The 26,786-nt window shown below is 37.8% G+C and overlaps 1 protein-coding gene across 1 annotated transcript; it reads right to left on the reverse strand.

The window, feature by feature from the left end:
- Positions 1-1,109: 1,109 nt before the first annotated feature.
- Positions 1,110-10,032, reverse strand: LOC117341360 (fibrocystin-L-like). The gene is made up of 9 exons (XM_033903215.1): positions 9,145-10,032; positions 8,336-8,498; positions 6,725-6,940; positions 6,230-6,496; positions 4,705-4,953; positions 4,372-4,527; positions 3,371-3,604; positions 1,532-2,248; positions 1,110-1,117 (listed from the first exon to the last, which is right to left on the reverse strand). Exons 1-9 carry the CDS (start codon positions 10,030-10,032, stop codon positions 1,110-1,112), a joined length of 2,898 nt encoding a protein of 965 aa, XP_033759106.1.
- Positions 10,033-26,786: the final 16,754 nt, after the last annotated feature.

Genomic DNA, 26,786 nt, shown 5'->3' on the forward strand with positions numbered 1-26,786 from the left:
ACCAAACAATCATATAGGTATATCATCGACAGTCACCTCTACCAAACAATCATATAGGTATATCATCGACAGTCATCTCTACCAAACAATTATATAGGTATATCATCGACAGTCATCTCTACCAAACAATCATATAGGTATATCATCGACAGTCACCCCTACCAAACAATCATATAGGTATCATCGACAGTCACCTCTACCAAACCAATCATATAGGTATATCATCGACATTCACCTCTACCAAACCATCATATAGGTATATCATCGACAGTCACCTCTACCAAACAATCATATAGGTATATCATCGACAGTCATCTCTACCAGACAATCATATAGGTATATCATCGACAGTCATCTCTACCAAACCAATCATATAGGTATATCATCGACAGTCACCCCTACCAATCAATCATATAGGTATATCATCGACAGTCATCTCTACCAAACAATCATATAGGTATATCATCGACAGTTATCTCTACCAAACCAATCATATAGGTATATCATCGACAGTCACCCCTACCAATCAATCATATAGGTATATCATCGACAGTCACCCCTACCAAACAATCATATAGGTATATCATCGACAGTCATCTCTACCAAACCAATCATATAGGTATATAATCGACAGTCATCTCTACCAAACCAATCATATAGGTATATCATCGACAGTCATCTCTACCAAACAATCATATAGGTATATCATCGAGTCATCTCTACCAAACCAATCATATAGGTATATCATCGACAGTCACCCCTACCAATCAATCATATAGGTATATCATCGACAGTCACCCCTACCAATCAATCATATAGGTATATCATCGACAGTCACCCCTACCAAACCAATCATATAGGTATATCATCGACAGTCGCCTCTACCAAACAATCATATAGGTATATCATCGACAGTCACCCCTACTAAACAATGATATAGGTATCATCGACAGTCACCTCTACCAAACAATCATATAGGTATATCATCGACAGACACCTCTACCAAACAATCATATAGGTATATTATCGACAAGCACAAGACAAATCATTCAATTCTATAAACAAGCACGAGACAAATCATCCTGCTGTATAATCAAGTCCGAGACAAATTATCCTGCTGTATAAACAAGCACAAGACAAATTATTCAGCTGTATAAACAAGCACGAGACTAATTATTCTATCGTATAAACAAATGCGAACAATTAATGTCTAGTGAGTGGCAGGGACAAATTGTAGCCATTTGACATTTGAGAAAATGGTATGACAGACCATCCCGGTCTTAACCAACACTTCGGGTAACGGGAGACGCCAATGAACAGACGAAGTTGTAGTTCAACTTACCATGCATTAAGTTGAACTGAATAGAGTTGGTGGAACTAGATGTTGATCTGTAGCTCCTCATACCGACGTGTCATACCAACTTTCACCAACATACCGTGGGGAAAATGCTTGTAACTGAGTGGACGGACAGAAGCCGAGGAAATATGAAGTCCCACGGTTTTACCAGAACTAAAACAAAGATATACTTGCCTTCTACGATAGTTTCGCCGAACAGAGCTTGATATGACATGATGTTAGCGAAGGGTTTTTCTGGAGACATGTTTGAGCCCGACGAAAAGGTTCCAAACACCAACGCAATATTAGCACCATCATCTACCTGGTTGGCTCGTCCCTGGCCACTTAATCGGATGTTGTCATTGATAAGGTTCGATTTCCTGTCACGTGCACAGTCAAATATGCTCGAACGTCCGACAATTGTTGAGTTGGATATTTTAAAGGATCTGTCACCGTACTCGTGTCTTGTAGCGGAAGGGCCATATATAATAGGGAAAACTCCAACACCGTTATCAACTGATATCAGGTCTGATATAATCAGAGAGGCAGGCTGGTTCAAGTACACACCATAATCGAAACATCGATAAATAGTAAACCCTGAGAATTGCATACAATCCTTTCTGGGTCTGTCTTGTGCCACAAGGCCGACGCCAATCAGACTCGAATGAGCCACGTTTTCTCTGAACTGAGTAACACCAGCATGGCAATCCTCCCCGACGATATGGTATGCGATCCTTTCTGCTCCTGCTGCGTGATTCCCCACCAGTGTTAGGTTCGTTGAAAGCAGACTGTCGACCAATCCATTGTACCTTACGTTGAAAGGTTCTGAACGGTTTAGATATGCACCTTCCCACTGCAGTAGGATTAACAGGTTGTTGACAACTTGTATGTCAGCTCCTGATATCACCATACCTATAGGCAAGAAGGAAAATTTACACTCAACAAATATAGCCCAAAGATATCTCATCCAAACAATTCAAACACTGATTACCTTGACCACCATTACAGGTCAAGTGTAAACGTTCTTAAAGATGTGTACTTTGCTTTATTAACCTGAAAAGTTCAACACAGAAAAAAATTCAAATTGCTCAGGTTAGTAAATTTTAAGTTGATTGAAACCTTTTTGTAACGTCAGGGTGTCTGCACCTCCTTAAAACACATTATGATAAATAGATATGTCATTGACCGCTTAATAACTCAACCAACAAACCTCCGGAAATAACTCCTTGGATGCTTTGGAATTAACAGCTGACAACATCATATAGTCCTTTTTTTTATTATTCCTAACGGAAAACTCGAAATTAAACAAAAATAAGAATCACACGTAATTATATGTCTTGCCCGCCCTACTTTGCCGATATACTTCGTGTAAGGAAACTAAACTAGGTTTTCCCCACAAAACCACCACTAAAACCTCCTTTTGATAGCACGGACGTATACATAACAGACACCTGGAAATATTGAAAATATCAAATTTCGCAAAACCACTTATTCTTTATATTCACCGAAAATGACAGAATAATCGTATTAATTATAGAATGAATTCCAATTGAAACTACATTGTAAATTAATCGGAGAAGCAATATAGATTTGACATAAATTTCTCAAACTTTAAGCAAAACAACGTCATTCATTAAATATGTAGGGTGTGGTGAGAATTTTAATACTGCAATGCAGCTATAAGTTAGGTTTGGTTGAAATTTTATTGATATTTTCTGGCAAACTGAGCTGATAACAAATTATAAAAAGTCAAGATTCTCAGCATCCCGGATTTTCAGATTCCTTATTACTCGCTGTGGTTTGCTAGGAGTACTTTGTTTTGTTCTGGTGTTTCAATTGTGTCCATTTGACTTAGATATACTTATCCGGCATGGTGTCTTTTGTATCCTTTGGTTTTGACGGATTTCCGATGTGCCTTAAACGATACATTTTATATGTCAGTATGCACTATTACCTTGCCCTTCAAGCCTTGATGAGATGTTCAGGAAGTAATAATTCGGGACGCCTAACATAAAATAACGTTTAATATCTTACCTGCGTAGAGTATTCGATAAATAACATTGTCCTTCAGCAGAAGACTGTTTGTACCCGATACGCCAATGGCTGGCGAATAACTATTGACGAAGGAACATTTTGTGACAGAGGACGGACGCAAATCGTTGACTTCTCCGAGATCAAGAAAGGCTAGTGACCAGCGTGGATCATATTCCTCATTAAATCCATCTTGACCCATGTAGCAGAACTGGACATTAGAAAACCGACCATAGCCTGTGAAAAAGACAGGACAAACAATTTAGGGTTTGGGTTATTACTTGATAAGTACCTACTTATACTTTAAAGTATCATTTACAAAATTGTAATCAAGTTTTAACGACTACTTTTAAGACATTTTATGCGTTTAGCTTCTATTGATATGATTTTAAAATGATTTCTGCTTAGCTCAGCATAATGTTCCTGGGTCATTACGGAACGTTTTCAGTAAGTTGTGGCTAGGTGGCATGTCTAAAGAAATGATTATACCGCCAAGGAGTCTGTCAGTGACCAGATGGAATGTCAAGTAGGTGATGATATCACAATTGAGTCCGTCAGTGACCAAGTGATATGTCAAGGTTGTTGGATCACAATTGAGTCCGTAAGTGACCAGGTGGAATGTCAATGTGACTACACCACAAATAAGTCCGTCGGTAGGATGGAAAGGTGATGACACAAACATGCGTCTGTCTTTAATGACCTTGACAATGCGTGAAACAATACAAAGTTAAATCATGTTATTAAAATGATTATGACGATCAAAAGAGGAAACAAATACACAGTGAAATTACGAGATATGGTCTACAATATATAAATTCAATCATTTTGTGAAAATAATATTGGCAAGGATGTAATAGACGATTTAAGTGTGAACTGTTTTAAACGTTAATTTTTAAACGTTTTGTCCGTTAATTGGTCAGTATACCACGATAATAACCAATCAAAACCAACGTATCCTTATCAATACCACAATTGCAAGTTATAACCTCAAATTACTAACTTACCAGTACCGTCGTCATTGGTGCCAATGAGAACGCGGCCTCCAAATGCCTGTTTGTCCTGGTCTGAGTAACGTTCGCCACAAATCTTTATATTACGGGTCAGGAGCCCCACCTCAGCCGACATGGCGATATTTAAATCCCCTATATTCTCCGTGATTCCTGGTGCAATTGAAACGGATTAACGTTAACCTCCAGTCAAAATAACACCCTGAGTAATCTTGGTGTTAATTTCTGGTTATGCAAAATATCTTAATATTAGCGTCACTACGGAAATATGATGTATTTCTCATGTATTATATTCACAGGTAAACAATGAAAGTATAGTTAAAAGCTTACCACTGTGTACATATTGAATTGAAGCATTCAAATTTAGAGTTTTCCGGTCGGTCGATATTGAAGTGATTCTGAATGTCTCGGATTCCCACATGTCATAACTTGTTGGTGCCACAACGATTTCACTGCCAATGTCCCATGCAACCGACTCTGACAGAGTTATTGACGTAGCTCCTGGGTTAACAGTGCTGGCGAGAGTGGTCCACGGTACGCCCACATCTTGTCCGTGCATCTCCACCGCTCCCCATGACACTGTATAAGGGGATTTCACAAAGACATTACCACCTTATGTGTTAATATGTTTACATTTAGTATTAGTAAGCCAAACTGCATCATACGGTTGTTTGGTCCTTCTAGTACTAGTCAGTAATTAAAGGGGCCTAAGGTTCTGATGCCAATAGGCGATCAAAATCGAAATAGGAATAAGTTAATTCAATCTCGACGTGGATAAGCAAAATACACATACTTTAGTCTAGTTGATAATATTGGATTTCTTAAGAACGGCTAGTCATATAATCGATCTTAGCGTCCAGTATTGTATGACTTTATCTTCGTCGGAGTTTTGTTTTGTATTATCCTCTCAAACTTTTCTGTTATTTTCTGTCGTTACGTTTTAAAATATGTCTGTGTCAACATTGGTTATGTAAAACTAGAAGCAATGACGAACCTAAAAATTCCTATTGATCTAGATATCTACAGTTAAAAAGGCTTTTAAATCGCCTTTCTGCTGTTTTAGTCATTACCTTAAATGTATGTGACAAAGCAGCAATGGAACAATGGGCTCAAACATAAGACATATCAGGACACGTATTTCATCACATAACAATGGATCGATGGGCTCCGATATAAGAAGTATAAGGAAACAAATTTCTTTTGTCTAAATTAAAGATGTCCCATGTTGCTCCTTTTTTTTCCTGAACAGTGTTCAAATTGATAACCGGAAAACAAAGTAAAACATATATAGACATTTGCGAACATTCATTACAGAAATGATTAGAAATCAAACTACCATCATTTTGTTTAATATTCAACAAAAATCCACCTATAAATATAATTCTTAAGTTAAATTTCCAGAAGTTTTTAGCAATATTTTGTTCGAGATTTTACGGAATAAATAATTAGCAGGCGGAATGACGACAGACCACGGACGGAAAGCATGATTATTGGGCTCGGTATGTGCGAGAAGTGGAATAGGACATTTTTCTTAATTCTGGCCCTGCAAAATATCAATCAGAATTCGTCAATTTTCCTTGATGATAAAGTTGGGCGCTACTTTTTTTCTTTTCTTTTCAAATAATCAAGCGGATGAACCGACGAACGATAATCAAATAGGTATGACCCAATGTTTTACGAAAGATACGATATATGGCAGACGGACCTCAGATGAAAGGCAGTAAAATTGTACACCATCTGATTATGGTGGGCTTGAACATAACAAACTATCTACAAAAGAAGTGCCAAGGCTGGTTTATATTCAATTTTTTCCCTTTTCTACACAACCTTTATCGATTGATATAATCTAACATACCAAATGACTTTGCTCCTTTAGGCGGCCCACCACGTCCTCCAAACTCTGCGCTGTTGTGAGCCCCTCTAAGAATTAATTCAAATTCACCGGTGAAAGGAGAATTTTCCCAGCCGACGACCAGGCGACCACTACCTGCCACCTCTAGGTGCCGCAATGAGACGGAATGTGTTCCACTTCCGGAGAATGACTGGTCGACGAATTCCAGTGAACCTTCTATGGTCAGTACATCCAGACTGATATGTAGATCAACAGCCACAACCCAGAAATCTAATGTGACCGAAAAAACACACTATCAACAATAACAATTACAATGTGGTCAAAACTTTTACGTTAAAATGACACAAATACAACAATACGCAATCAACAATCAATGTTAACGACGGTTTTCTGAGAATTAAGGAAACTCTTAATAAAACTGCAATATTAACTCCGTATGGGGTTTATATTGGTATCATATTCGATACTCTGGTTGTTGCATTTTGATTCAGTAATTACCTATAGGTATAGTAACGTTGCTTCCTTCGGTTGGTACAGCTGCACCGATATCACTCCATGTGTTAGTATCGTTCCACAATAAATATCTGTTTGGACGAGAGGTCACTGGAGGGTCAGTACCAACGGCAGGGGGAGGAATGCACTTCTCGTAATAACACCGCAACGCCTGGAAATTTACAGGTCTGTCGATCCTCTCGTCAAGATCATCTCCCGATACTACAGGTTAAAATCAAACATTATTTATTCTTAATTTCTTCTATTTAACGTTATTAAAAAAGGTAACAAATTTTATCATAAATTAGATCATGCTTATTGCATCATGCAGAAAACAGATAAATGTGTATATATAGCCGACAATGACAAGAGAGAGATATACAAAACAAGCAATCGACGGCATCCTCGTGTACGCTTTAATGCTGTGGAATCAGAACTGGGATAATGGCTGTTTTGATTCTATCATTCAACGTCCTCGCGCCAGCCAGGGTCGTATGTGGATGGATGTCAAATACATACATATACAAGAAATCAATATACCGAAAGACGGAACAGCGAGCAAACAAGGAAGTATTGATATCACAATTGTTTTAATTGGGACAGACTACCTTTTTTTCTTTCTTCCGTGTCCCCTAAATAGCAGACAAGGCAGAATATTAATTTCAGCGAATACAGCAGGCCTTATTTTATGACATGTCGATGTCCGACGGATGGAATATACCATTAGGACACTAGATATGGGGACGATAATCATACAGTTGTACTACATATCTACTTACAATATACAGGAGTATTACATATCTACTTACAATATACAGGAGTATTACATATCTACTTACAATATACAGGAGTATTACATATCTACTTACAATATACAGGAGTATTACATATCTACTTACAATATACAGAGTATTACATATCTAATTACAATATACAGAGTATTACATATCTACTTACAATATACAGGAGTATTACATATCTACTTACAACATACAGGGTATTACATATCTACTTACAATATACAGGAGTATTATATATCTACTAACAATATACAGTTGTATTACATATATACTTACAATATACAGGAGTATTACATATCTACTTACAATATACAGGAGTATTACATATCTACTTACAATATACAGGAGTATTACATATCTACTTACAATATACAGAGTATTACATATCTACTTACAATATACAGGAGTATTACATATCTAATTACAATATACAGTTGTACTACATATTTACTTACAATATACAGTTGTACTACATATCTACTTACACTATACAGGAGTAGTACATATCTACTTACAATATACAGGAGTATTATATACCTACTTACAATATACAGAGTATTACATATCTACTTACAATATACAGGAGTATTACATATCTAATTACAATATACAGTTGTACTACATATCTACTTTCAATATACAGGAGTATTACATATCTACTTACAATATACAGTATTATTATACATAACTATTACAAAAAAACAGTCGTATTACATATATTATAACACACAATAGTATTACAGATCCACTTACAACATTCAGTAGTGTTACAAATCTACTTACGACATTCAGTGGTAGTTACATGTTGAATACTTACTATAGTACTTTAACTTGTCACCATTATACATCCAGTCACCATTGCTGTGAACTCCCTGTACAAACGATGTTACATTGACTCCAGAAGAACCTCCAGAGGACACTACATTGACAAAATCAGGAACCGTGTTCACACTTTGTACGATCGTTAGAGAGTCTCCGTTCTGTAAATGATAAAAATAAATCGTCAAAAAAAGATGGGGGGACAAGTAGATGAACAACGCTTTTGGTATAGATATGGGGACAAAAAAATGAACATTTAGTATAGATATGGGGGACAAACAGATAGACAACGCTTTTAGTATAGATATGGGGACAAACAGATGAACAATGCTTTTAGTATAGATATGAATATTGTTAAATATGACACGTCGTGAATACGAATTTACAAAGAAAGAGACACAGAAAGAGCACATTATTGTATGTGTGTGTGTGTGAGAGGGGGCAGAGGGGGGAGGGGGTAGAGAGAGGGGGCGGAGAGAGAGGGGGCAGAGAGAGATGGGGCGGATAGAGAGACACGGGGTAAAGAGAGAGAGAAACACACACAGAAAGAGCACAGTATTGTGTGTATGAGAGAGAGAGAGGCAGAGAGAGAGGCAAAGAGAGAGGCAGAGAAAGACAGAGGAGGAAAATGAGAGAGGGGCAGAGAGAGAGAGAGACAAACACGCACACAGAAAGAGCACAGTATTGTGTGTGTGTGTGTGTGTGTGTGTGTGTGTGTGTGTGTGAGAGAGAGAGAGAGAGAAAGAGAGAGAGGCAGAGAGAGAGAGAGGCAGAGAGAGAGAGGGGCAGATAGAGAGTACAGTTTACCTTGAACTGGTCAAAGCGTGCAGTGTAACTGATGTTAGTCAAGTGACCGGCATTTTCAAACTCGAATTCGGTCTCTAACCCGTCCGGTACTAAGCCCATCCAGCCCCGCGGGTGTGTCACTCTCTTTTTCATATATGGGTAAATGGCTTCACCGTACATGTTTCTTATAATCAAGGATTTGTACATGATTGATGTTGGCACAATGTTGTTGAGTGCAAACCGATGAAATGTCACAGATAAAGGACAGACACTACCATTGACAGGGCCCAGCGAAAAGGAGTCCTTGTGTACACACGAAGGCGGATTTGTCCCTGCCGTTGTTACAATCACCCCTCCATTAGGAAAGGATCCGTCACTGATGAAAGTCCCGTCACTGTCGACGATATATCCCTCAGCTAACCAACGATATTTTACACGGTTTGGTGAATTGATAAGAACGGTTTCTGATATTGTAGTTTTAAATCCACCACATTCGATGGAGCATGTTCCCTGCACACTTGTGAATACAATACATACGGGTTCACAGCTGCCGTAGGTCACGTGATTTATGAAAGTGTTACCTTTGAGTTCCATCCTATGTCCGTTATAAGGCAATACGACCGAATGACTCGAACAGCTGTTGGTGTCTGTCGTGGTACTGTAGGCAATAAAGATAGAATTACTTATCATCGGCTTACTTCCATCTTTAATCAGTTTCCCTTCGAAATTGGCAGCTGTATTGTCAGCAAGTACAAATCTGTCAAACACAATAGATCCACCTTCTACCCATTCCGCTCCTTTATCACAGTTCCAAAATGTAGAATTCCGGAAAACAGCCGGCTCGTCTTCGGTACTCCCACAGGCACCAGTCTTCTTTGGTGTGTACTTCTGAAATAACCACAAACCCATCCTCCCGAACGAATGAGCAGAATTATTAGTAAATTCACCCAGTGGAACAAGCCGTGGGCATGAATGTTTCGTGAAAGACTGACCGTCCGGATGGTCATGCATTCGGTACCAGAATCCGAAATGTGAGCCTCCGGCTGCAGCATTATGTCTCACGGTGTTGTTCGGATTGGTAACCCAATATGCCGCGGGAGTCACATCGTCATTGAGAAGGCTAGTGCTCGGTTTGACTTTCACATTTAAATTGTACTGCAGAATATTGCCGATCTCAACACCATCTTCCAGGAACAAGGCTCCTGTATAAAGATATGGAGTTACTCAATTAAGAGATAATCTTACGGAACTGAATTCTTCACTACAATATATAATTATGGTACTTCCGGTCTTGATGGATATTTTACAGCGAGTTTATTTTGCGGTGCAATTGGGAACTAAAATACAGGTTTAATAGTAGAGAGAGAAGGGGTCGGCTATAATATACACCCTTGTTCTCAAAGCATGTGTACCTGTTTTGTCCACAATTGATTGGTCCTATTGACCTGTAAGGTGTAGATGGGCCTTAATGTAATAACAATAAAGTTGATGTATTTGCTGATACAGTAGGGTTTCAGATTGATTTGTATGGTCCGTTTTCTTTATTGTGTAATACCGTTAAAACCTGCAGATATATTTGGTCATCAAAACTATGTGTCTGGTTTAAACTATCACTGATTGTTTACTTATGTATATAAAATGGGTACTAAATTTGGTTACACTACCCGTCGGGTTCAAAACAATACGGATGGTTTAGTTTTGTATATAAAATGGGTACTAAATTGGTCACACTGTCTGTTCACATACGTGTAAATATTGTTATATTTTGGATGTAAAATCTATGCATATATTATTTTTATATTGAAGTCCTCTTTTACGTTTATTTTGATAAGTATATGTTCTATGTCTATATTAATTGTTCGTTTTGTACATCTATATACTAAACTTTTATTTCCGTTTAAGATTTATAAAACAAAATTGATGTATTACCTCCCATAACATCGAATATGACGTTGTGTTCCACCAGGAGATAGTTGGTGCCGTGGATGACGATAGCTCTGTTAAACGCCTTATGTATGGAACACCCTCTGACGTAGGAGTCCGACTCGTCGCCATTTATGTGGAAGTGTACAGGATATCTTCCAAGCCTGCAGTATCGAATCACAGACAGATACATTTGTTTTATCCTAAAATAAGTGTTAGTTATGGTCATTTTAGGGCAGCCTCCCATGTGTGTGAGGTACAGGCGTGTGGTAAACTGAGTGTGTTTTGGGAGACTGCGAACTTGTCTGGCGAGTGTGGTTATTTTGTGGTATCCGGTAGCAGACATTAGTCGAATACTATCGAGTATTCTAAATGATCTTAACAATATTAGCATTTCTTAGTTATTACGATGCATTCTTAAGACTCAAAAGGCTCTTCGTGCACAGTATGTGAAGTATTGGTTCAAAATACCGCGTCACCTAAAAGTGATAATTGATGAATGTTACCTGAACGCCTGTCCTACATGGACAAACTCGACATTACTAATTCTTGCCGTTACTGGGAGATCGGCCAATCCATGAATCAATACAGTTCCACCAAATTCATCACTCCCATCCTCTTCGCCAAACACGCCTTGAAAGCACGACTGGACCTTGAACTCTCCTGGGAACGTCAATGATTTATTACGTGACATGACAGCCATATACAAGAGGTTTACATATATAATGTTATCTAACACAATCTAATCGAGTAAGGGACAGTGGGAAACTCGTTAATCCATCCATGCTCGTCACAAATTAGATGAGACATTTGACTATCTTAAGAGAGTCATATTTTATTTGTATTTATTTTTATCCTTGAATGTAAATGAAATAGATTTTAAATAAATCATTGCCATGTTTGTAGCTACCAACATTTTTGAAATTGTATAGGCGCATTAGCTGATAGTAATTTTCGTTCCAGTACGTTAAGTTTATATATACAGACAGTTACCTGCATTAAAGTTTCTAGGACAGGCTGGTATGGTTTCTTTCCATTGACCATCAATACTGCCTTTGACTTTGATGTTGTGTGTGAGGAGACCTACTTCTCCCCGTAACTCGACCTTGATGTCACCAAACATCTCAGTTTCACCAATGTGTTTGTATTTCAGTTGTTCCGTGAAGGTTACTGTTTGTCTGTCCGGACTAACTTCGGCAATCTCCATCTTTTCCGTCTCGTGAACCTTGAACTTTGACCCAGTAGTAGCTATAACTACCTCGTTCCCAGATTCCCAGTTAACTGGTTGCAAAAGAGTAACTTTGTTGCTGCCCGCCACAGCAGTAGACGCCAATTTACTCCAGCTTACTGGTTGCGGGGCGCCTAAGAATGCGAGAAGAGAGTGAAAGTTTTTAAAAAGTTTTTAGTGTATCATATGCCCAATATCGTTACACATAAACATATATATTCTGAAAGTTGTATGAACTAATGAAACACTTCGAAATCCCCTATAAAATAGTATATATTCGACAATGAGTTAATATATGTATGTGAAAAGCTAATACATATAGACCGACAGCTATTCGATAGTTCAAAGTATTGTCTATAGTAAAATTGGAAAGGAATGACATGGTTTGTTGTTATAAAAGCTCCATGTATTACAGCTGTTCAAATTGGATAAAAGATAAGAACGAAACTCGTGTGTTACGAGATGTAGCTAGTTAAGGTAACGTATAGTATTACACTATTTTCCCAGACAAATATACATCTGTTTATACTGATAAAGGGTCCGTTTAACCCACTATATGCTGGCTGCATTGCTCTTTTTCTCCATAAAGAACAAAACAATTACAATAATCTTTTTACCAAAAAGGCCCAGGGTTCCGTGTAAAAGACAAAGGCACTTGGACCCACAGAGTGGTAGTTCCTTATCCTTCATTCCACCATGAAGTGTGATTGTAACGGTATGACTAGCGTCATACGGCTCCTCTTCCGTACCAGCCTGCATATTCCAATAGAATGATATGCATATATGCATATAGTAAGTTTCTAACAATCAAACAGCACTATAATGGTCATCAAGGTAGAAAAGGTGAGTAACATTGGCAAAACGAAACAATATCAAACAAACGAACATGTTAAAATGTGGATATATATTGGTACAATCCTGTTTACTTCAGAACGAACTGGTTATCATTACCTAAATCATGTGTAACATGCCAACATCCTTCAGAATTTCGTCGATATGAACAGTTTCGAAAAGTAGCCTAGACTTAACAAGGTATTATAAAATCCTATTTTAGGAATTCCATCCAATGAAAACGTGTTTAACGGTAAATGAGTTATTACATGCATTGGGGCTGATGTTCACGCTTCAGTAAGTAGAAATATACATGGTTTTATAGGATTATATGGGTAACTAATGGCAGCAAGGTAAACATTAAAATATAACCATTGACGCAATAACCGATAAGAACGTTATCCACAGGTATGGTACAGAAAACCTCACGCAACGTCTTGTAGGTTGGGAGGGAAGGAGTGAAAAGTGTGGCCGACTAACTGTGGAAGGAAACGGCTTACTTAGTGATTAATTATGAAAAATGCCCCTAAATTAAAATTGAACAAATGACTTTCAGTGGCAAGAGCTTTGTGGGTATTGCGATAACCGTCACACTACATACACGTCTGGCTCCATTCAACGCTTTACAATCCTACAGCATCTCTCTTATCCAATTTTACCTAAGTATAACACACTGGCGTAATAAAATGTCTAAAGCGACTTCTCCACTCATTTTCACTGTGAAATTCCATATGGTGTTCCCGCTCAGGTGGAGTTCGTTTGTAAACACGTGACGTACCTGCATGGCTCCGTTGTCAGTGATGAGAATGTATTCCGCGTTTAAATTAATAGACGGTTTCGTCTCGTCAAATAACAGCTTACCGCCTGCAGATTTAGAAAACAAAATCATCATCAATTAGGCGCAAGGAGACATACGAGCTCTGCTTGGGCAAAACAATTGTAGTGCAGCAAAACATTACTTTCAAATTGCTTTGTCGCACTTCAAAAGTAAACACAACTCAAACAGTATTTTGATTTAGCTGTTGATAGGACGCTAACAAAATAAAACTAAACCAAACCTTGAATGAGAAGAACATTTAGTATCGGTGTATCCGTATCCAATAGAATGGTCTGGCCTTTCCCGATCACCACAAAATCCCCGGCAACAGGGAGTGGCTCATTTCCCCAGGTAAACGGCGATGACCATCGGTCTATATATTCAAAGTCATCCGTGGTCTACAAATCAAAATATTGATATGGAGTCTGAATATTGATAATTTGAGTTGTCTTTTCTCATTGTAGGCGTGCTATAGTAGGGGTATTTTTGTGTATACTTATCTCCAGGGAGTGCCAGGGGTTTTCATCTTCTCATCGCTATTATATTTTGAAAATATTAAAATGTTGAACTTTATCGATTATGCTGTCATCTTATTGATCTGTAGCCAGCCACAAAAGTCGAGACAGAACCACAGAGTTGACGAACTAAAATCACTGTATAAAGATATACTGGTGTCTGACGAACTTTGACAACAGTATTACAAGTTGGGGCGGAAGTGAGAACACAATGCTGTTATTCTCAACAGAAAGTAAAACGAGCGCACTGTATAAAATACACACATAATAATAGTATGAGTGTCAGGGTTAAAATAGTACCCGGACGCTGGCATCACTTACCTGTTTCGCTGCCATTCCGTTACCAGAGATTTCCACCCGCACATCATTTTTGGCCGTGGTGCGGTGGGGACCTGTCTGACAAATGATCTTTGTTGGTATTACAGATTGAACCACACAGACAGATCCATTGATAGAGACTGATACATCGTCCAAGGTGGATCTGTAAATTAATTAGTCAAATTAAATGTCATTACTCTCATACTATGGGTTAAATTAATGGTCGCCAAAGATATCCTATTAGTTGACAAATACCGAGAATACCGTCATAACAATGAGACCTTATAGTAATCTATAAGGTAACATAGGTAATAACTCCTATACTCCGTATACTTGCCAGTGTATCATACAAAATTTAACAATAACTTATTCAAATTTAACAATAACTTATTCAGTTATTGTTAGCAAAGTCAAGGCCTTCGGATTAATTATATTCATGCACCTTTCTGTTTTGTACTGTATTGGTTTAGCATTATGGTGGCGGCAGTTTGCCCGTCATATTCATAGTGTTCCCGGTAAACTTACCCAAACCCTGTACCATTGATAGTTAGTGAGGTTCCCCCAGCTGTCCCCCCTCGGGTAGGAGTAATTCCGGTTATCGTTGGGGTCAGAGACAAATCGTAGGTATAGGCACCAGTCAATGATCTGGAAACCGTGTTCAGTTCAATCTTTATGTCACAAACTTCGGTCGAACCTTAAATATAAAATACATTCCGTCATCATTATATGACTCGTAAATGCGCCAGTCATGCTTGCCTGTTGTATCAAAATGTCGTGCACAACATATCATTCCATCATTACACAACATATCATCATTACACCACATCATTAGAAAACATACGATACCATCACAACATACCATCACTACACAACATACTATACAATCATAAAAAAACATACTATACTATCACATCATATAATTTTATCATCACCACACAACATACCATAACATCATTTAAGCATTGGTGTCATTTTTTTTAGTTTCATCGGGGTATGAAACACATTTTGTTTGCAAACTTCTGTAAGTTGTTTCATACCCCGATGAAACTAAAAAAAATTGACATCAACGCTTATAATTAATTTTTGAAAATGATTTTCTAATTTAAAACATGCTTTATGTACAATTTGACTGGTTTTAAATGGGATTCTTTTTCTCAAATCAATACGCGTCGTCAATTGTCGTATTGTGACGTCACATTTTTCGCGCCATTCTCGGAATTTCTTTCATAGAAGAATGAAAAGAATTGTTCGACCAATCACATTTGAGTATTTACCATGAAAACAAAGAAAAAATAATTATTACAAAATAACTTTGCCATGCATATCTGAGTGAACTAAGAGACACTTGTCATATGTTTATGTCTTTGATTTGTTGTTTCTTACGTTCTTGACTTACCTAACGCGTTTGTTGCAGGAGTAAAGCACACGAATGTATCCTCCTTAACTGGTACTCTAGGATCGACCACGCACGTGTTATCACACACGGTCACGACGGCCGCCGAGTCAAATCCTGATCCCGACAATGTCAGTAGCTGGCCACCTGGGAAACTGCCTGAAAAAGGATATAAGTTGGAAGCCAGAAGTCAAATGAAATAATCAACGTATGAATGTTGGAGTTTTATCGATAATATCAACAAGATTAGTATTGCCAAATTCTAAACCGTTATCTCATACGGCTGAATAGAGGGTATACATAAGCAAAACCACCCATATGTGTTGATCTGTCGAGTCGGATCGCCCGAGTTTCTTGCGCGGAGGAAAATATCACGAGTGTGCGGAGACGTGATATTTTCCTCCGCGCAAGAAACTCGGGCGATCCGACTCGACAGATCAACACATATGGGTGGTTTTGCTTTTATCACATACCTTTATTAATTACAACTTTCCTTAATTATGAAATCCAATTGCGGTTTCAAGTGGCGTCACATCACTATGTATTATTTTCGTTTTCAATAAAGAAAAAAATCGTCATCTCGTCATCATAAGTTCGCCAACTGATTAAAAGTGTAGACCTAGTTGACAGATCTAGCCAGTTTACACTTTATCAATATTTTTGTACTGATTAACTCCTTTCTGTTTTCAAGCTGATAATGTAAAGGAAAATCACAACACTAATTGATGCAAAATCATTTATTTGCAATCAGATATATGTTAATAAATTCTCCCAACTGTCAGTGAAAGTGTTCGGCATTTAATTATGATTTAAAATACAACATCGTTTACTTCAAGCAGCAAACTTTACAAATACTGTTTAATTTAATTTGATTTAGCATTAGTTAAGCATGGATATAGTAACAAAATCAAATTAAACCTATATATATGGCATCAAACACATTCTCTATACCTAGACATATAGCTAATGTGCTGTCGTTGAGCGACTACGTCACAGCGCGTGCAATTCATTCACATAAACAAGCGACATGTCACACCGAGTCATCGTCAGAGTCAGTGATTCTACGATATTTCCTAGGAAGATATATAACTTGAGAGGAAGATTGGGAAGATATTTGAAAGGAAATGTTAAATGTGCCGCCAGTAATATTTGCCCAAGAAAACATTCCCGTGGCAAGATTTTGACAATCTCCAGATGACCTTGGCATTGGGTTTTTAACTGGTTCGACCGCGTTTTCATTTCTGGAATTTCTCTTTGCCACTTCACTACGAGAAATTGTCGATCGGTCAGACTTTGTTGACAAAGATGTTTCGGGGACATTCGCACATTTCTCGTTGCTGCTGCATGGATGCCACTGCATAATTATTCACACTGTTGACATTTTTATGACCATGAGTGATGATTGTTGTCGGTGCTACGCCAGAATGCAAAAGTTTTGTGCACAGAGTTTTTCGGAGGGATTGGTTGGTCTTTTTCCCAACAAGACCGGCATTGTTTGTCATGGTTTTCATCATATCAGAAAGCTTGTTTTTCCCCACTGGCTGATTTTTAAACCAACGTTAACCGTTCTCGTTGTGGTTGACAGCAAGATAAAAGGGAGATTATGCAGTGTTCATTTCGTGTGTCCTGTGTTTCGCGTAAATTTAAAATGATTTGATTGGACATCTGGATGAATTCTCGGGATTTACAAAAAGTTTTGGATTAAATGACCTCTGGTGAGTTGAATTGCCTCCACGAGTTTTCGTTGATCTTTCATTAAATTCCTCGTTATCCACTTCATCAAATATAATATCATGAAGAATTTTAAAGTTAATGTCCGAAAGTTCCATGGTATGATGATAGACTATGAGCTATCAAACAGACTAGCAGACGACAGAAATGTCGGAGGACAATATTTATTCAAGAGAAATAAACGAACATTTAAAATATTCAAGTAATTGATTTTTACTTGTAGTAAATGCATTTATTTAAAAATAAATTTGTTTTCATAATTCTTAATCAATGTTGTAAGATACAGCTTCACTTTATTTCTTCCAATGAACTGTCTATTTTTAGTTTCATGGAAAAGGGAATTCCCCTTAAAAGTAGTTCCGGCTAATATGGTGATACAACATCTTGTATCACAAATGTGTGATACAAACCGACAGAAAACATCCACCGAAATTTGTTGTATCACTATTGTAAGATTACATAGGTATGTGATAAATAAGATATCTTCAATATATGCATGTGACGAATTGAAATCTGATTGTATGAACCATAATGTATATGTCACAGAAATAGTACATGTTATCCTGGTGTAAGAGCCAATAAAACGTTTACGAAATCGTTTAAATACAGGTAATAAAATGAATTCAGGCAAGAACACATTACACAATCATACCTGTAACAGGTGTAATACGTCAATAACACTACACAAGCCTACCTGTTATAGGTGTAATACGTCAATAAAATACCACACAATCCTACCTGTTACAGGTGTAATACGTCAATACCACACTACACAATCCTACCTGTTACAGGTGTAATACGTCAATAACATACTACACAATCATACCTGTTACAGGTGTAATACGTCAATAACACACTACACAATCCTACCTGTTACAGGTGTAACACGTCAATAACATTACACAATCCTACCTGTTACAGGTGTAACACGTCAATAACACTACACAATCCTACCTGTTACAGGTGTAATACGTCAATAACATAATACACAATCCTACTTGTTACAGGTGTAACACGTCAATAACACTACACAATCCTACCTGTTACAGGTGTAATACGTCAATAACATACTACACAATCCTACCTGTTACAGGTGTAATACGTCAATAACATACTACACATTCTACCTGTTACAGGTGTAACACGTCAATAACACTACACAAGCCTACATGTTACAGGTGTAATACGTCAATAACACACTACACAATCCTACCACCTGTTAAAGGTGTAATACGTCAATACAATACAACACAAACCTACCTGTAACAGGTGTAATACCTCAATAAAATACTACACAATCCTACATGTTACAGGTGTAACACGTCAATAACACTACACAATCCTACCTGTTACAGGTGTAATACGTCAATAACACACTACACAAACCTACCTGTTACAGGTGTAATACGTCAATAACACTACACAATCCTACCTGTTACAGGTGTAATACGTCAATAACATACTACACAATCCTACCTGTTACAGGTGTAATACGTCAATAACACATTATACCATTCTACATGTTACAGGTGTAATATGTCAATAACATACTACACAATCTTACCTGTTACAGGTGTAATACGTCAATAACACATTATACAATCCTACATGTTACAGGTGTATAATATGTCAATAACATGCTACACAATCTTACCTGTTGCAGATGTAATACGTCAATAACACATTATACAATCCTACCTGTTACAGGTGTAATATGTCAATAATATACTACACAATCTTACCTGTTACAGGTGTAATACGTCAATAACACTACACAATCCTACATGTTACAGGTGTAATACGTCAATAACACACTACACAATCCTACCTGTTACAGGTGTAATACGTCAATAACACTACACAATCCTACCTGTTACAGGTGTAACACGTCAATAACACACTACACAATCCTACCTGTTACATGTGTAACACGTCAATAACATACTACACAATCCTACCTGTTACAGGTGTAATACGTCAATAACACACTACACAATCCTACCTGTTACAGGTGTAATACGTCAATAACACTACACAATCCTACCTGTTACAGGTGTAACACGTCAATAACACACTACACAATCCTACCTGTTACATGTGTAATACGTCAATAACACTACACAATCCTACCTGTTACATGTGTAATACGTCAATACCACACTACACAATCCTACATGTTACATGTGTAACACGTCAATAACATACTACACAATCCTACCTGTTACAGGTGTAATACGTCAATAACACACTACACAATCCTACCTGTTACAGGTGTAATATGTCAATACCACTACACAATCCTACCTGTTACAGGTGTGATACGTCAATAACACACTACACAATCCTACCTGTTACAGGTGTAACACGTCAATAACACTACACAATCCTACCTGTTACAGGTGTAATACGTCAATAACACTACACAATCCTACCTGTTACAGGTGTAATACGTCAATAACATACTACACAACCTACCTGTTACAGGTGTAATACGTCAATAACAGTACACAAGCCTACCTGTTACAGGTGTAACACGTCAATAACACACTACACAATCCTACCTGTTACAGGTGTAACACGTCAATAACACTACACAAGCCTACCTGTTACAGGTGTAATACGTCAATAACATACTACACAATTCTACCTGTTACAGGTGTAATACGTCAATACCACTACTTAATCCTGCATGTTACAGGTGTAATACGTCAATAACATACTACACAATTCTACCTTTTACAGGTGTAATATGTCAATACCACTACACAATCCTACCTGTTACAGGTGTAATACGTCAATACTACACTACACAATCCTACCTGTTACAGTACAGGTGTAATACGTCAATAACACACTACACAATCCTACCTGTTACAGGTGTAATACGTCAATAACACTACACAATCCTACCTGTAACAGGTGTAATACGTCAATAACACATTACACAATCCTACATGTTACAGGTGTAATACGTCAATAACACTACACAATCCTACCTGTTACAGGTGTAATACGTCAATAACACACTACACAATCCTACCTGTTACAGGTGTAATACGTCAATAACACACTACACAATCCTACCTGTTACAGGTGTAATACGTCAATAACACACTACACAATCCTACCTGTTACAGGTGTAATATGTCAATAACACACTACACAATCCTACCTGTTACAGGTTTAATACGTCAATACCACACTACACAATCCTACCTGTTACAGGTGTAATACGTCAATAACATACTACACCATTCTACCTGTTACAGGTGTAATACGTCAATAACACATTATACAATCCTACCTGTTACAGGTGTAATACGTCAATAACACACTACACAATCCTACCTGTTACAGGTGTAATAGTCAATACTACACTACACAATCCTACCTGTTATAGGTGTAATACGTCAATGACACACTACACAAACCTACCTGTTACAGGTGTAACACGTCAATAACACTACACAAGCCTACCTGTTACAGGTGTAATACGTCAATGACACACTAAACAAACCTACCTGTTACAGGTGTTATGCTGTCCAGTGCTAGGTCGTATGTGATCTCTATGTCATCTCTCGCGAGGCCGTTGCCAATAACGAGGAGTTCCAGGTTATATGTCCCAGCCATCTTACTTCCGAGCGTGCATTCTATTTGGGTGTCGGAAACAGTCTGTATAACACATTCAACGCCACCTACTTTAATCATATTCTGGTCGGCATCGGAGTCAAACCCAGTACCATGGAGGGTGATGTTTTGTCCGGTGATTGACGTCGTCGGGGTAACCGTGGTGATGGCGGGTGTGCTGTTGTTGCTGTAACTGTATTTACTAGAATTATACACTGTGTTGCCACAGGTCACTACTAAATCAGCATCCGTTATCTCGGCATGAGGACCCGTTGCACACACCAACCTGGGAATTGTGACAAGAATACAACGTTAACCTATGTTCGCCCGAATTGATATTTCAGGAGATTGAGTTGATGATGTCCATTTAAGAACCTAGCTATCGCCTAGTAATGGTTCAACTAACGGCATATTACTGCAGGAGAAAGAAAAACTATTTTAAAAAATCAGTATATGGACCTATACTATGCCCCGGCGTGAGAAAAAAAACTTTGTCTTTTCTCCTGAGCACGAAAGAAAAATACTCGGTTTGAAGGAAAAATTATGATTTTCAACCCTGTATTCAGCAAATTTTAAACAAGACTAGTATCCACTGCTACTTAATATGAAAGAACAAATATGATTTTAGTAAGTTTCACCTGCCATCGATAGAGAAGCACCATTATAGTTTTAAAACAATCTACGTTTCGGCGTATGTTTCTATATCTCTGATTCACACGTCACACTCGCCGGATCAACTTTGAATAGAATAAAACTTTTTACTTTTACACATCAATATTCTCTTGTTGTAAATTGCGAATCAACTGAATTCCACGCAAAATTAACAATTTCCATCATGCTATCCTTACATTTAGCTATAACTTACGAGTTAAGCGTTGTCAGCTCCTGAACTACCACGCAATCCACGTTGTCAATGGTGACGCCACAGGTTTCAGCATTGAATCCGTTTCCCATTATAGTCACATTGGTCCCTCCGTATATACTGCCCTCGCCCGGACTGACATCGAATATATTAGCAGAACTCGTTATGGTTACATTAACTTGTCCTGCCCCTTTCCCCGTAACGTTTAATGTTACTTCATTTTCGCCAAGAGGAGCAGTTTGAAAGGAACACGTGATACTGTTGGTCGCTAAGGTAATTGAATCACATGACACTCCTCCCACTTTCAAATGAACGGCAGTAGCATCAGAACCAATGTTAGATGCTGAAAATGTTATGTTAATTGGTGTTCCTGTGATTGGGGCAGGGTTTATGATATCTGTTATAGTGGGTGTGGCTTCATCGCTGTATTCAAACAAGGCGCAGTCTTCAGTGGCACAGGGGACTAGTATCCGTTGGCCATTGGATGATGTAGTAGTTACAGACACAGCTTTACTGCCACTGGTCGGTGAGTTGGGTGATATACATATGATCGCACTGAAGGTTAACTCCTGTACCTCGCAATCATACCCACCGACTGTCACGGATACCGGCCTTTTAAATCCGGCTCCGGAAACTGACAATTTTGTCCCGCCTTGTTTGGATCCCATTGTAGGAGATACGGTCAATAACGTGGGAAGAAGAACAAATGTCTGTAACTCCTGGTCCAGGATGTCAATACTGGCGTACCCTAGGTTGTAGATATTAACAGTTGGGAGCTGAGGAATCCCAACAGAGGCGGAGGAGTTAGGTCTGATCTTGATTGATATTTCTGTTGTAGTACTTGTATCTGTTATACCAATGTTGTCACCAAACTGAACGGAGTTCTGACAGGTATCGGAGGTAAACCCTGTCCCAATGACCTTTATTATGTCTTCTGTTGTTCCATTGTTCCTTGTGATATCACTTACCTGACAAGATAAAGTTGGTAAATATTTCTATGTGATATATTATGTATAAAAACGTCGGCAATGTAATTACTGGCGGCCTCACGAAAACATTAGTGGTTCTTCTTAAGACCCAATGCGAGTATGATTATGCAGTACATTTAAATCGCATATAAATCTACGAAACAGAAAAAGACAAAGACATATAATTGGTTGACTACAGTAAATCGTAAAAGTCGTTATATCAGAGCTGTTATTGGTTTATGATATATTTGATATGCCGTTGTTACCGATATGCAACATGTAACAATTCAGGTAAAACAAAAGGATAACGGTCCTAGATATTGAAGGTTATAATAAACATGTAAGACAATAGGATAACGACCACAGATACTGCGGTTTATAATAAACATGTAAGACAATAGGATAACGACCACAGTACTAAATCTAAGACTGCAACTCTTCCATAGTTATGATAAAAACAGTTTACTGTAGGTGTGCTGCATGTATGAAAGATGAAGTAAAATCCGTCCGTGTCCGGAGGCGTAGGGCGGCTATCAGAACATCCGGGTACCTCGGCGACAGTTCCTGGGCAAGGTCCATCTGATGGATTAGCGACACCTGCAAACACCACATATAGCTACAGTAACATAACGTCTATCATTTTCTCTAGATTCACAAATGTTGTGTCTCTAAGTAAAACGTTATCATACTGAAAATGTATCCCGGAATTATGTTTTGTAATTGGCATCCTAATCCGAACTTACTTATATCAGTTAATGATAATTACATCGTAAGGTATGACATATTTTTTTAATTTGTCCGTAAGGTGTATTGTTGTGTAAAAAAACGCTTTAAAAGAAATTGAATAAATTCCTTCAACACTACCTGAGTTGGTAGCATATTCCGCTTCAACGCCACCAATGGTAAGGTAAACTCTTCCGGGATAGGACGCTCTGTCACTCACTTCGATTGTCCCTCTCATCATGATTTTAGAATCACTCTCTGTATTCGATCTGTAGTAATAGGTTCCCGGCTTTGTGAATCGTTGACGGAATATTCCTGTAACAATTTTATTTTCACAAATATTCATAAAGGTTAGCCAAGATAACATTTATTTGGACTCTCTTATATACAAAACATAAACCGGTAAATCACCTCTCAATATCAGTTAGTCACGGATTTCTCAAAATTTGACCGGTGGTGAAACGGAAGACGGTTACTACTTCGGAGCTTCTGGCCTTCTGTGTATACCTGTTCAATGGACTCCTTGCAAGTCTTCATTTGTGTTGATATATCCGTTGATCAAGTTTTCAGTTAAAATGATTGCTTCGTATATTATATCAGTATTCTTTTTTATTTGTCAAATGTATTGTTATCCTGATTTAAATTATTCAAGTAAAGTATCTATCTAAATGACTGACATAAATACACACATTGTATTAAAACGTGACCTTTAGCTAAATACACAGATAGACAGGATACAACAGTAATCTACCCATGCGTGTCGCTACACCACTGTTAAATCCGTTTGGATCTGTAGACGTCGGATCCATTGTCTGTTGAATTTTTATGCCAGGACCATCTGTTTGACTTTCATCTCCAAAGCTCCACGTCCATTCGACGATGTCTCCTCTTAGGGCATACACCACGTTAGGAGTAAAGGCATATACGTCTGTGGAGGACAAAATTCATATTAAACATTACAGATTTGATAAATCGTATTATATACTAATTTGGTAAGAAATATCCTTGGGGTAAGCGGAATAGAGTATGAATGATAGGTGCCCCTGACCACAAGGGGCCAAAGGGGCGGGGCCCAATAGGGGAGATTGAGGTAGTTTCAAGTTATTGATGCATTTGAACCCAATTTGGTCAGAAAAAATCCCTGGAGGAAGGCAAACAAATATTGCATGAATGATGCTGCACTATTCAATTAAAATATTTCAGTATGCATCCAAATATATGTTTTTCTCTTCATCATTACGTGGTTGAAATATCCGCTAGAATATGACAACACGTGTCCATGTTCACCCCGAAAGTAGAGAAGACGCGGTGGTCTAGTGTAAGAAGTAAACAGAGATTGTCTTTACTGTATTGTAATCACTACTATCGATCACCAACGTCCTCTCCAATGGAATGACGGGAACGGATAATTTTTAACCGTAAACATTGTCAAATAACAAAACTGTAATTAACCTATTTATCAACCCGAGAAAGTCATATTTGTCGAGAGAACATTCATTTTCTCTTGGTGACCATATATACATCGGAAAAAAAAGAAATATCACATTCATAGGTTGATTAATCATCGTTATAATCGGAACACGGGTCAATAATTGAACTGTACCGTTCATATTTTGATCACAGCGCTAGAGCCACAGTTGTATAGTGGTAGCATTCTTGACTACCTAACCGACGGTTCACTAGTTCGAGTAGACGCTAGGGCGCTGTGAGATACTTTATCTCATCAAGTTCCAGTCGACTGTATCCTGAGTGACAGTATATATTATATATTACCTGATTACCTATAAAAGGGATTATCTAAGTAAACCATGGAAAGCTGTATGTAGATGAGTGACAGTCCAAAAGTAAATGATAATGCCAGTACAGTGATATCACGCATGTTAACTAAATCTAGTACAGTGATATCACGCATGTTAATTAAATCTAGTACAGTGACATCACGCATGTTAACTAAATCTAGTTCAGTGATATCACGCATGTTAACTAAATCTAGTTCAGTGATATCACGCATGTTAATTAAATCTAGTTCAGTGATATCAAGCATGTTAACTAAATCTAGTTCAGTGACATCACGCATGTTAACTAAATCTAGTTCAGTGACATCACGCATGTTAACTAAATCTAGTTCAGTGATATCACGCATGTTAACTAAATATAGTACAGTGATATCACGCATGTTAACTAAATCTAGTACAGTGACATCACGCATGTTAACTAAATCTAGTTCAGTGATATCACGCATGTTAACTAAATCTAGTTCAGTGATATCACGCATGTTAACTAAATATAGTACAGTGATATCACGCATGTTAACTAAATCTAGTTCAGTGATATCACGCATGTTAATTAAATCTAGTTCAGTGATATCACGCATGTTAACTAAATCTAGTTCAGTGATATCACGCATGTTAATTAAATCTAGTTCAGTGATATCAAGCATGTTAACTAAATCTAGTACAGTGACATCACGCATGTTAATTAAATCTAGTACAGTGATATCACGCATGTTAATTAAATCTAGTTCAGTGATATCAAGCATGTTAACTAAATCTAGTTCAGTGATATCACGCATGTTAACTAAATCTAGTACAGTGACATCACGCATGTTAACTAAATATAGTACAGTGACATCACGCATGTTAACTAAATCTAGTACAGTGACATCACGCATGTTAACTAAATCTAGTTCAGTGATATCACGCATGTTAACTAAATATAGTACAGTGA

The sequence above is a fragment of the Pecten maximus genome, chromosome 13 (assembly GCF_902652985.1).
Source record: "Pecten maximus chromosome 13, xPecMax1.1, whole genome shotgun sequence".
NCBI lineage: Eukaryota > Metazoa > Mollusca > Bivalvia > Pectinida > Pectinidae > Pecten > Pecten maximus.